The 13,757-nt window shown below is 46.2% G+C and overlaps 1 protein-coding gene across 10 annotated transcripts in view; it reads left to right on the top strand.

The window, feature by feature from the left end:
- The window catches only part of HIRA (histone cell cycle regulator), a 90,300-nt gene that overhangs the window by 37,346 nt on the left and 39,197 nt on the right, over nt 1-13,757 (top strand). For all 10 annotated transcript variants that reach the window (XR_011505512.1, XM_044775479.2, XM_070516648.1 and 7 more), the window contains 6 exons: nt 1,039-1,152; nt 3,174-3,244; nt 3,884-3,989; nt 6,605-6,820; nt 7,742-7,827; nt 12,493-12,690. Coding sequence is in view for 9 of the 10 variants with exons in the window: in XM_044775479.2 (XP_044631414.1) it covers nt 1,039-1,152; nt 3,174-3,244; nt 3,884-3,989; nt 6,605-6,820; nt 7,742-7,827; nt 12,493-12,690 (791 nt within the window). In the remaining variant the exon portion in view is untranslated. The remainder of the gene's footprint in view (nt 1-1,038; nt 1,153-3,173; nt 3,245-3,883; nt 3,990-6,604; nt 6,821-7,741; nt 7,828-12,492; nt 12,691-13,757) is intronic.

Below are 13,757 nucleotides of genomic sequence, written 5' to 3'. Positions count from 1 at the left end.
TACAAATAAAATATTACTTCCTTAATTTTTTTGTATTGGACTTCATGTAAAATTTTGTTTGAAACCAAGACCTTGTTGCTAAAATATTTGAAAATCAGTGCTCCACGGTTAGCACAGTCTTCCACATGGCTCTCTCGTGTGATCCTCACAGCCACTGTAAGAGTGACTCTGAGATCGTGGCTCTGTCAGATCACAGCTCTGTGAGATTGCAGCGCTGAGGCCTCGCAGCCAACTCACTGGTAGTAGAGACTCAAGCCTGGGGTACACGCCTCTGGGTTCCATGTTCTTCAGTCTCTGTCTCCCTGGCCATTTCTGCTTGCCCTCTTGAATTAGGACCCCTCCAGGCCACCTGGCACCAGGCTCTAAGGAGCCCCCTTGCTTCCTCAGTTGTCCTGGCTTGGGGTCTAGGGCTCCCACCTCTTTCAATTCAGGAAGGTGGCAGGGAGCTCAGCATGTGCTTCCAACCTTTCCAAAAGTAATGCCCAGTTTACACCGGGGGCAGCTACCTGGACTGAGCTTAGCATGACAGCTGTCATCCCTGGCCCAGTGAGTTCATGCAGGGCTGATCAGTCTCTCCTGGACAGTTTTGACTGAGCGACAACAAAGCCAGTGACGGGAAAGAGATTAATGGAGCAGACCTCTCCTGACAATCCTGTTGGCCTCCCTCGGGACCTTCTCCCTGAAGTCCAGGTCCTTGAGCTGGCCTTGTCCAGACCAGTAGGGATTCACAAGGCCAGTTTCAGTAGCTCCCATGCCATCAGGGTGGATGCAGGCCCAGAATTGGACTGTTGGTAGAGCCAGCTTTGAACCTACATCTCACCATTTACTCATTTGGTGACTTGGCACACTTTTCTGGCCTCTCTGAGCCTCCATTTCATCCTCAGCAAAATGCCTCCTAGGTAGTTGTGAAGATGAAGTAACGTGTGTCAAGTGCCCAGGGCTAGGCTCCACTGGCGGGCTGAGATGGTGGTATGTTTCTAATACTTGGCATGGGGTACATCCTTCATACTTCATTAATTATTTGTTATTTGCCTTTAGAAATTCAACCCAAAAATCTTCAAAAAGAAGCAGAAGAATGGGAGTTCTGCGAAGCCCAGCTGCCCATACTGCTGCTGTGCTGTTGGCAGCAAGGACCGTTCTCTCTCTGTCTGGGTGAGCCCCTGACCATGAGCTTTTGCTGCAGTAGGGAGGGATGGGGTATGCTGGTGAAGGAGGTGGAGCCTGGAGGCCTGGAAGAGGAGAGACTCCTGCTTCTCATGGAGCTCAGTCTGTGCTCCTGCGCTGCACGTGAGATCAGGCCTTCCTGCTACTCTTGAAGGAAGCACTGAAGACTGAGTCTGAGCCCAACCAAGAGAGGCCACCCTGACCCCCAGCCAGAGCAGGTCTCGTGTCCAGACTCAGAGAACACCCTCAGCAGTTGAGGCCATAGTTGGCGTGTTGTGTTTGCTTCCTTTTAAAAAAAACCTTTGTATCAACATATAACCTACATAAAGTGTATTCACCTGAAGTATACAGCTCAGTGTGTTGTCATAACATGTTTATATCAGTGTGACCACCACCCCAGAATGCTCCCTGTCCCTGCCCAGCCAAGACCCCACCCTTGACCACGGCACCCACTCTAACGATGTCTGTCCCTGTCTCACTGATAAGTTTTGCCTGTTCTAGCATATAAACAGAGTTGTGCAATGTTTACTTTTTTGTGTCTCGTGTTGCTTTTACTTTGCATAATGTTGATGAGATTCATCAATTTTGTGTTTAACAATAATTCTTCCTTATTAATGATTTCCCCATAAGCCAAGTGGATTTGAAGTTGTAGATTTGAAGCTTATCTTATGGCTGCATTAGTTATGATTGTTTGTCACAGAGAATTGATTGCTGTATACATTTTGATTTTTCTAGCCCAGTGTTCATGTAGCATCCATTCCAGAACCTGAACCCTAGTTCCATCATAGCCAGTTCCAGGCATGTTCTTCCTGGGCTCCTCCTAACCTGGGGCTCTGTTCATGGTGCTTTGACTGACACATCACTGATTGAGGTCAGGTGTTCACAAAACAAGTTCTAGATTTCTGATGGGTCTGTAGCCACATTTCTTGGAGAAGGGGCAGAGATATTTTTTCTGAAAGTGGAATTAGGGTAGGGCAAGATTCTTCTTGTGAATTCCAGGTAATTCAGACTCCAGCCCTCTCCTCAGCACTAGGGTGGCAGCATCTTGCCTCCCCTGCACATGTAGTCCCAGCCTCCCAGAAGCTTCCTCAGCACCTGCTGGATGCCCTGCAGAAGTGTGTTCCCATCCAGCTCGCCAGCCTCTGGCCCAGAACCTGTCAGCACGGTGGTCAGACACTACTGTATGGGAGATGGATCTTGCTGTTGCCATGGGGCTGTGGAGATGATGCACAACCCAGAGTTATAATGACTCAATAACGAATATGTATGTGGTGAATGTTGCGCAGTCATCAAAAACAGGTTTTTACAGGATGTTTAATGACATGCTCATTGTGTATTAAATGAAAAAGTAGACATAACCATATGGCTTATTTTAAAGAAGAAAATATTTGCATGAGATAGACTAGAAGAAAATAACTCATCAAAGCATTAATAGTGGTTAACTTTGGGTCTGGATTAAGGGCAGCTTAAACTGTTTTTGTGTGTTTCTGTGCTATCCACACACACTTTATAGAATGAGCCTGTGTGACGTACTAGCTGGTTACACCAAGTCTTGGATGTACATGTGTACCAGAAATTCTTGGGCCCAGAGAAGAGGTGCTAGGTTCTCTCTGAGGCTGTTTTCCTATCCTGGGAGTTGCCTTGGCTGCCTCACCCCTTGTCCAGGCATTGGCATCCCATCCCGGTTGGGTAAACCTTCTCTGTGCAGGTCACAGCCCTCCCAGAACCCCCTTCTCTGTTGCTGGTGTGTGTGTAGAAAGCCATCTCCCCGGCTGACCCCTTGGGGCAGCAAGCCCTTCAGGCAGGGACCACTCTAGTCTGCATACTTTGGGGCAGGCTTTGGTTTCCACAGTTTAGGATTTGGATGGTTGCTGTTTGAACAGAGTTGAATGTGCCCTGTATGTCAGCAAAAACTGCAACCAAGGCTTCTAGGACTGATAGCGTTAGCTGAGTGGACAAAAAGTGGTTTTCAGTCATTTCATTAACCTTTGCTGCTTCTTTCCTTCCAGCTCACCTGTCTGAAACGGCCTTTGGTTGTTATCCATGAGCTGTTTGACAAATCCATCATGGATATTTCCTGGTAAGATGGACTCTTGTTACGATGCACAGGCTAGGAAAGGAGGAGCTGCATATTGGAACACAAGGCCTCCTGGATGTGATTAGGGTCAGCTGACGAGAGGCCCCCTGTGTCACAGCCAGAGCAGAGCCCCCAGGTGCTGTTTGCGTGTGGCTCAGGAAGGGCGGCACGGGCCTGCTGTTGGGAGAGCGTCTGCTGCTGCGCCTTTGCTCCATTGGGATTTGCCCCTGGAAAATACCTTGTCAGAGAAACTGGTGTTTTTCTTTGCAAAGGAGAGCACTGTGATCCTAGCTCCACTTCACCATGTGACATTGCAGGAACCAGATGAGCATAGGTGTGGAGACACATTTTCTGCTTCTCAGTGACCTCATTTGGATGTACACTCCCTCACATTTTTTTTTAAATGGTTTCAAAAATTAGATAAATAAAAATGAAATTCTTACAGAACACATGATGAGAGATACTTTGTACATGTTCTTAGAACTGAAGGGAGCACCACAGCCCTCTGGGACACAATTCTCGCCCCCATCCCCACCCGCACCAGGGGTTTCCAGCATCTGTTTAGAGCCCTGCGCTGCCACTGAAGCATGGGTGACCACCACAGGCTCTTACTTGCAAGCTGCTGACAGCCGTTTCTTTCAGGACTCTGAATGGTCTGGGCATTCTGGTGTGCTCCATGGATGGCTCTGTGGCATTCTTAGATTTCTCCCAGGATGAGCTTGGAGACCCCCTGAGCGAGGAGGAGAAGGTAGGAGACCAACACACCACCAGCTGGTGGCCCATGTGCTGCACATGCTCTGGACTTCAGAAATAGCCACAATAGCTCTGAGAAGCCCCTTTGATTAGACCTTCTTATGACATACACAGACATATTGTTTCTTAAAGTGTTATTGGGTATTTGCCTTTTATAGATGGTAATACTTATCTTCTTTACAAAATAGGTTAATTTAAAAATGAGTCTAGGGGCCGGCCTGGTGGCACAGTGGTTATGTGCACAGTGGTTGTGTGTCCGGGGTTCGCCAGTTCAGATCCCGGGTGTGGACACGGTACCACTTGGCAAGCCATGCTGTGGTAGGCGTTCCACATGTAAAGTAGAGGAAGATGGGCATGGATGTCAGCTCAGGGCCAGTCTTCCTCAGCAAAAAGAGGAGGATTGGCAGCAGTTAGCTCAGGGCTAATCTTCCTCAAAACAAACAAACAGAAAAATAAATAAAAATGAGTCTATTCATTTTAATTAATAAATTTGATTCTTTCATAAGACTGCATACATTAAATTAATGCATGAGTTCTGGAGTTAAGAATAAAATGACTTTGGGCATCTCTTCTTGAACTGATAATTAGCAACACACTGGGAAGCTTTCACCCTGGGAGAAAGCAGGAGTGGCTCCCAAGGGTCCCTGCTCATGTCGCTTTCCCCGTTGTCTGGTATTGATGTAGTTGCCATGGAGCAGCAATTATAACAATGATGTTGGTCATTTATTGTATGTCAGATTCTGGGCCATGCATCTTACATATATTATTTCATTTAAATTATATAAAACCCTTCAGGGACTGGCCCGGTGGCACAGCAGTTAAGTTCGCACGTTCCGTTTCTCGGCGGCCCGGGGTTCGCCGGTTCGGATCCCGGGTGCGGACATGGCACTGCTTGGCAAATGCCATGCTGTGGTAGGCGTCCCACATATAAAGTAGAGGAAGATGGGCACAGATGTTAGCTCAGGGCCAGTCTTCATCAGCAAAAAGAGGATGATTGGCAGTAGTTAGCTCAGCACTCATGTTCCTCAAAAAAAACAAAAATAAATAAAACCCTCCAAGGCAGGGCTTATCTGATTCATCAGTAAGGTAACTAAGCGTCTGAAAATAGTGTGACCTTTTGCTAAGGCCATGCATGACCCTTAGGTACGAGAATGAAAGCATGAAACAGGCCCACTGCATTTGGGCCAGCCCTCCTCTCCTCTATGCTCTGCCCAGGACAATGGGGCCCATGTGCCCTTCTTCAAGCACTGTGGGAAAGGCTCTGCTTTACCTACCGTAGACTTAGAAACCTGCCATTTCTACAAATGAGCCTTTGCCAACACTTAGTGGAAGGTATTCACTTGTCTGAAAGGAGCCCCTGTGAAAGCCCAGAGCATTGGGCAGCTCTCCCCTTAGTGATGCAGTTGCTGGTAGAAGCTCCCTCATAAGCCTCTGTGTGGAGCCCCCACTGTGATGTAAACCTCTCAGGGATTGGCGTCTCCTAGAATAGGGCCTGGCACTCCAGCAGTGGTTTGTCAAAGAAAGAATGAGTGTCTCAGTGGCCTCAGATCTTCTTCACACTGTCACTGTCATTATAACCTCAGATCACTGTGTACTTCCCTCCCCACGAAGAGTTGTAGTGGAAGCCTAGATCATAACCCTGTCTAACTTACCATTCCCCAGATGACAGGCAGGGACCCTGTGTTTGAGGAATGCTAGGGCCAAACTCTGAATTCTGCTTCAAGATTCAGGGGAGAGTGGATAGGAGCCAAGGTGGCAAGCAGGGGAGCGCTTGGCCACATGCAGGCACACAAGGTCCTGCAGGAGCAGGTCCCATGGCCCCCCTCCCCTGTCCGGCATCCTCTGCTATGAGACAGATGTCCTCCACATGGTTGTTAGCACGTCCTTGTGTCAGTTTGCTCCTCATCACACCAGTCACTCTGGTGTGCTAGGGTCACTGTCCCTGCCCACATGGGATCCTGTTCAGCTTGTTGTGGCACAGACTAATGAAAGCTGGCAAGATAGAGGAGGGGCCTTGCTCAGAAGGGTCAGGACATGTTGGGGGACAAAAGGGGCAGAGAAGGATTACCCCAGGTCTGCTGTGCCAGGCCTTTCTTTGCTCTTAGAGGCCCTGTTAGCATTCCCGTGGCGACCTCCTACCATGCGGGGCTGACAGCTGCAGAAAGGAGCAGTGAAAGCAGACTGAGGGTTTCAGTATCTGATTCCCAAAAAGTATTTGGCGTCCCTGGAGTGATTTAAGAGCCTTAAGTTAGCAATTTGAGTGTCTTAATTTTAGTTCAGCAGATGTTTATTGCCATTTGTTCTGTACCAGACCTTGTGGTAAGTGTTTTCTTATTGGTTACTCATTCACTTTCATCCCAAGCTATGGATACACAGGAGGTCATAAACATCTAGGGAGGGTACAAGACCTCCAGAGTCATCTAATCAGCAACAGGCAGAATAGGGTGGGAGGTGATAGAGAGCTGGTGTCCGGGGCTCTGGAACCCCTGCTCAGGGCCCTCTCCACTTTCAGAACGAGGAACACCAACATGCAGCTTGCCAACTGGTGGGCAACGTCCACTAGGTTGCTGCTCACCTCCAGTTTGTTGCACTTCTCTCTGCTTCCCCTAGAGCCGCATTCACCAATCTACCTATGGCAAGAGCTTGGCCATCATGACCGAGGCCCAACTCTCCACAGCTGTCATTGAGAACCCTGAGATGCTCAAGTACCAGCGGAGGCAGCAACAACAGCAGCTGGACCAGAAGAGTACCACAGCCAGAGAGACGGGCTCAACTGCCTCTGTCGCCGGTGTCGTTAATGGGGAGAGTCTAGAAGACATCAGGAAGGTGAGGGCTTGGCCCTGTGGCACTAAGGACCTGGGCATGTGTCCAGGGACAGGGCGAAGGGAACAGGCAGTCTGTACAGGGCACAAACATTGGTGGGAAGCAGATGTGTGCTGTGCCTGGAGCAGGACCCAGGAGTCAGCCAGCTTGGGGCCATTTGGCCCCATTGCCATCAGCTGCATGAGGTAATAATGGGGCCTAAGTCACCTTTATCAAAGACCTCTTTGTCCCAGGGAGCTCTAGAGGAGGTCATCTCTTATAGGGACTTCCAAACCCCACTTCTAGCCTTTCTAGGAAATTCTAGATACTGAGAACAGTGGGTTTCAGGCTCTGCCCTGAGGAGACGTGTGTGGGCTCCCCCTTCTTCCTCTAGAAGTCCGTGTTTCACCAGGAAGGGGCAGGAAATGTTGAGATCTGGAGACCTGGAGAGCTTAAACCATCTCCAGGAGCTTGTGCAGGGTGACGTAACTCCCCACGTGATTCAGACACAGTGTGTGACTGGGAACCCTTGGTTATGAGTCTTTAGTAAAGTTTGCAAATCATGGCTTAGAGACAAGTGCAGGGTACAGGTGTCATTCATTAGTTTCCTTGTTGAGCCCCATGGCTGCTGGGTGGGGGTGGCCAGGCTGGCACATGCTTGCTGCCCTGGGAACCTGGCCAGGCCTGCAGTATTGAGGATAGAGAGGAAGGTGCTGGAGCTCTTTGAAGTGGGAGCTTTCTGTCCTTGCTGCTTTACCATGCAGGAAGTTGAGCACACACCCTGATAGAAACACTTGTTCTTTGATTAGACGGCTTAGTTTAATTGGACTAGAAAGGCTGTAGAAAGGGAAGTTAGAGTACGTTTCCTTAGAGGCTTTATTTTTTGTTATTTGGAGATAGTTGGCAGAAATTCTTGCATTCATTTGTGTCACTCTACTTTGCCAGAATCTTTTAAAGAAACAAGTTGAGACTCGGACGGCAGATGGTCGGAGGAGAATCACACCTCTCTGCATAGCACAGCTGGACACCGGGTACTCGTTCACTCACCGAGCTTTCTGTGGCCTTATCTGGGGAGGTCTTCCTCTCTCCTTTCACCAGTTAACCCTCTCATAATCTGGCCCTTCATAGGCTCTTGGGCCAGTCTGACCCATAGACTCTGGAAGTGAGGGAGTTGAGCCCAAATTCCCACTGGCCTCAAAGCCCCCGCTTCCCACAGAGCCCTTATGCATACTTGACTTGGCCTTTAGGCAGGCCAGCAGGAGCCTGCAACAGGCCAGCAAGGGCGCCTCTGCAGGGCCAGTATGTCCTCACAGCCAGCCCCCTTCATTGTTAGCAGGGCATTGGAAGACATGCCAGAGAGACTAGTCAGACTGATTTTTTTCTATTTCTTTTCCTTTTTACAGCCTTCTTTTTCTGATTATGAAAGGAATATACACATGTTGTTGGAAATATTAAAAGCCTGAAAATGTTACCAATAATCCAGTCTCTCAGACATAATCAACTGTTAGCATTTTGGTATCTGTATCTCTAGTCTTTTTTCCCCTACTTGTTCCTGTATCTTGACCTTGCATCCATTTTAATAAATAGTTCTCTGAAGCAGTGACTTGCTGGTTGTCCAGGTTGCCAGCCTGTGAGTGCACCACGATTTACTTAACCAGCCCCTTAACTGGATTTGTAGTCTGTGTCCAGTGTTTTGTGATTGTAAATGAATTCTTGAGTGCACCCGTGGCTGTTCCCTCAGGATACTTCCCAGAAGTGGAATTGCTGGGCGAAGGTTAGGGCTCTGAGCCACATTTTCCTGAGAAGAGAGAGGGGAGGAGTGGACTTAGTCACCGTTTGCTGTTGTCTCAACGGCTGTAGTCAGGCTTGCTTTTGTGTTGGTCATTCTCCCCAAAGCGATGTATGTGGATTCAAAGGATGATAAGGCCCTATGTGAAAGAAAGAGACCTCGCTGTCAAGGTGATTCATTCTAGGTTTTATACTCATTCAGCCAGTCTGCTCAGGACACCACACAGTAGTCCTCTGCACTTTTCAGTGGTTCATCCATGAGCTATTCCAAATCTTCCTTGAAGTCTAAAGACACCTTCAGTCATACGATGTGCCAATCTGACCACCTCTTGTTAGGTGTGCAGGCACTAAGGCCTGGAAGGTGGAGACCTGACTAGGTGGAGCCAGAACCAGGTCTCCTGACTCCTCCCAGAGAGTGGTTTTCCTTTGGTCAAGCCTTTTTCTCATTGTGAACCTAAAGGGTAATGCCACCTGCCTGTCTTTTAGTAGGACCAAATGAGAGAAGTATGTGACTGTGCTTTGAACACTGCAGGGCTTGTGGGAGGAGTAAGGGTCCTGGAGGTGGTAGAGGTGGTGGTGTTGATGGTGGCACTTTTGTTCTGTAGATCCTTGCAAGCCTCACCTGGTGAGGAGACAGAAGTGGGTAGCATCCTACGTGGCCTTGAGCCAGTTTTGTGCCACAGGGCACATATTTCTGGCACCAGAACTTGATTCTTTTGGTCTTAAAGGCTTGTTTGCTCTCCTGACTCTCATAGTAAAACAAGTAGCAACAGAATAGGTAATTATTAGCTTAGCTAATCAAGAAAGAAAAGAAAAAGCACAAATATTTAAAGTAGAAATAAATGGGAAATAATCACAGATAAAGAATCAATCAAAAGGAGGAAAGTCTTCTTTGCTGAACTCTATGCAAATAAATTTGAAAATGAATGATTTTGAGGAAAATACAGTTATCAAAACTGAAGAATATCTGTACAGATGAATTATTATAGAAGAAATAGAGGACACTGTCAAAGAGCTAATGTACCAAAAATCATCAACCTAAGAAAGCTTCACAGGGAAATTCTAAGAAACTTTAAAGGAACAGATCATTCGAATACTGTTGAAAATACTCTAGTTCGTAGAAAAAGAAGGAAAACTTGGAAAATCTTTTTTTGAAATGAACACATCATTTACATCAAAATGTTACAAAGATAGAATGTGATAAATTCCTCATCATTCTTGTTTCCAAAAGTCAATGCAAAATCCTAAAAAAATAGTAACAATGAGAATCTTACAGTGTATTAAAATGCTAATACATTATGACTAAGGAAGTCTTGTTTTAGGAAAGCAAGGTAGTTCAAATTTTGGGAAACTTAATTTACTTCTACATGTTAATCAAAAGAAATATATGATCATTTCCATAGATGCCTAAGATGCATTTTTATTAAATTTAACATTGTTCTGATTTAAAATTCAATTGAGGGGCTGGCCCCATGGCCTAGTGGTTAAATTCGGTGTGTTCCACCTTGGCAGCCTGGGTTCGGTTCCCAGGTGCAGACCTACACCACTTGTCTGCAGCCATGCTGTGGCAGTGACCCACATAGAAAACGGAAGAAGACTGGTACAGATGTTAGCTCAGGGCGAGTCTTCTTCAAGCAAAAAGAGGAAGACTGGCAACAGATGTTAGCTCAAGAGAATCTTCCTCAGCAAAAAAAACCAAACAACACCTCAGTTGAATAGGAATAGATAGATGCTTCCTTAACTTGACAAACTATCTTATTTCAAACTAAGTTAAAAAACTAAACAAATGTCTACTCTTGTGACTATAATCGAACATTGTTCTAGAGGTCCTAACTCATACAGTTAGTCAAGAGAAAGAATAAATTGGAAAGGAGGTGGTAAGCTTTAAATAATAATAAGTCATTATTTAAAGATGATTTGATCTACAAGAGAATCGACTGGCATAACTGCCATAGACAATAAAAGGAGACAGGAAGACGACTGGATACGACCAACATAATGAGATAAGTAGCATCAACTACCTTTAGAAGATATATAGGAAGAAATCACTTTCACTAATGCAGTACCTGGAATGGAACAAGAAATGTGGAAGATCTTTGTGAGGGAAAATTTTAAAGCCCTACTGAAAGACCTAAAAGAAAATTCAAAGAAACAACTAGAAATGCATACCATTTATTAGCTAGGATGACTCAACATCACAAAGATGACAGATCTCTCTCAAGCTATAAATGTAACATGAGCCAGTACAAATAACCACAGGATTTTTCAGAGTCAGGCAAGCTGATTCTAAACTTACGTGGGAAAATAAATAGGAATAGCTGAAATATTTCTGAAAAAGAAAATTAATCAGGGAAGACTAGCTCCACCAGAAATCAAAACTTAACGAGCTTATAATAATTAAGGCAGTGGGGTACTGACTCATGAATAGACAGGACAATGGAATACAATAGAAAACCCAGAAATAAGCCTGAGTATTTATGAATTTTGAAGGTAGCATTTGGCACCAGTGATGAAACCTTAGCTAATCCACTAAATGGAAGTCAGGACGACCTGGTGCCCTCTGGAGACAAAGCTGGATCCCTACCTGACAACTTAATGTAAATAACATTCTCAACGGCTCTGATTTTGTTTTCATGTTTAACTTTTTGTTGTTTAAAATTTTAGAAGATTCCGTAGAATGATATTTTTATGATCTCAAAGGTAAAATAAAAAGTCTTCTACAAATGGCACAAAATTTAAACCACACAAAAATAACATTTTTTTTGGCAAGGAAGATTGCACCATAAAGAGTCAACAACATCGTGGGGAAAATACTTCCTGTTCATATAAGGAATTTTTAAATATGTAAGTAGGTCTTAGAATCAATAAAAAAGGCGAATATCCAAATAGAAGTATACAGAAAATATGAACAGTTCACAAAAAAAGGAAATCAGATGCTTCTATATGAAAAAATTTCGACCTTATGACAAAATAGTTGCAAACTAAACTATAGTAAGATACCATTTTTTGTCATATTGTCAAGTATCAAGAAATTTGATAAAGCTGTTGGTGCAGGTTTGGGGAAATAGGCACTCCCATGCCTGCCTTGTAATTTAAACCTCTAAGGAGGACACTGTAAAAGTATTTATCAATCATCAATGAACATTCCATTTACTGCTGCAATTCCACTTCTAGGAATTTATCCCGTGTAATATGTGAAAAAACAGGTGTAATGACATAATTACAATAGCAAGTGTCTTTGAGCAGCTACTGTGTGTTCTAAGTGTGTGTTACTCTAACAACTTTAGTCCTGACAGCAGCCTCATGGGGAGGATCCTGTCACTTTCTGTTTTGCAGATAGGAACCTGAAGCACAGAGTGGTTGAAGTGCCCAAGGTCCCAGAGCCTGTGCATGGCAGAGGAGTGAGATCTGGTTGAGTTGGCCTAGGGTCCTCAGCCTTAACACTGCAGTATCTTGCCTCCTGTTGCAGCAGTGTCTGTTACAGAAAAAGCTGAGAGAGAGCCCGGTCGTTCCTCAGTAGAGGCTGGTTAGGTAAATTATGGTACATCCATACAGCCCGTAATGAAAGGGAGACCCGCTCTGTATGCTGCATTGCATTAGTTCTGAGACCCATGTTGGCACATTTGAATGCCTCTGAGATCAGGTTGCTTCTTATAATCAAAAGCATCTGACAATTATATTTGTAACAATTTTTTGTTAGCAGTACATAAAGTAATAGTTCATCTTAGATTCAATTAAACATAGTGTATGGAGTGATTTTAGTTTTCCTCTTACCTTCCTGTAACTTTGCAGATTTTCTTCCATGAAAATATACTACCTTTGGACCCAGAAAAAACTTACTTAGAATGTATCAAGTCCTTGTTGTGGTGTCTGATTTCTGAGGCTGACTTTTTTCTTCTTGACGGCAGGGACTTCTCCACAGCGTTCTTTAACAGCATCCCGCTCTCGGGCTCCCTGGTGGGCACCATGCTCTCCTCTCAAAGCAGTCCACAGCTGCTGCCCCTGGACTCCAGTACCCCCAACTCCTTCGGCGCCTCGAAGCCTTCCATAGAGCCTGTGGCGGCAGCCGGCACCAGGCCTGCAGGCGATTCTGTCAGTAAGGACAGGTGAGTGGGCACCAAGACTTGATCCTGTCCCTGGGGAAAGTTCAGGTTCAGACATAGTTTCAGAGACACTTTGTGGTCCCTTCTGTAAAAACGAAAGAGAGAGAGGTTGATTTCAGATGAGGGCCTGCTCAGAAGGGAGGCCTTGTTCAGGTGAGTCTCTGGTGCACAGGGCAGTGAGGATTTCATGTCCTGGGGGAAGGTGCAGTCCTAGGATCCATCTGCTAAGTGTGGGAACTGGTCAGTGACACATGGCCTGCTGCAGGGTCAGTACCACCTTCTGGCAAGTCTACACTGGAGGTGGCTTAGCCCCCAGTGCACTCTGTTGGTAGCATTGCTACAAGCAGGGTGCTCATGTGCTAGGGCACGGACTCCCCTCACACTCTCAGAATTACATTCTCTCAAGGAGCCCGTGTCTTCACTGACCATTACCTGGAAACCAGGTGAGCATTAATAAGAGCCAGGAACTACTCACTGTTTGCCCAGCACCTGCTATGGGTTATACCCAGGCATCTTCAGGGGGTTGTTTGGTGAGTCGTCGTCCCCAGGGAGTGTGTAAGCTGCTAAGGGAAGGGGCAGCCACAGAGGTATGGGGATGTCTCTTGGGGTCCCCTTGGCAGAAATGACCAGCCATCTGAGGGGGTTGGCGGGCAGGTTTCAGGAAGGCTTTTCAGAGGATACCCCACCCGTAGCCCATATAAGCAAACCAGTAGAAGGGGTGGGGAATAGAGACTGCAGAAAGAGCAGAGCCCTGAGTCCCTAGCCCCTGAGGAGTGGTGGAAAAGAGGGAGAAAGCTGCTCTTCTGGGCTTCTCCCTAGAGTGGAGATACAGAAAACTCTGAGACTTGCGTCTTAAGAAGATCACTCCAGCAGACAGTGGTGCCCCAAAATAGCCACCACTCTCGTACACACAACTAATACTATTAGATTGATTCTTCATTGGCGGGGAAGGGCTCTTGTGTTATCACACCCTCCTACTTCTGGGCTCTGCTGTCGTGGCCGTGGAGGCATGCACCAAGTGTCATGTGTCACGTCTCAGGGAAGTCTGAGGGTGGATGGGAAGAGAAGGA

This window comes from Equus asinus, chromosome 8, assembly GCF_041296235.1.
Source record: "Equus asinus isolate D_3611 breed Donkey chromosome 8, EquAss-T2T_v2, whole genome shotgun sequence".
In the NCBI taxonomy this organism is placed as follows: Eukaryota; Metazoa; Chordata; class Mammalia; order Perissodactyla; family Equidae; genus Equus; species Equus asinus.
Note: the sequence above shows the minus strand (reverse complement) of the source record. Positions and strands in the feature narration are given on the sequence as shown.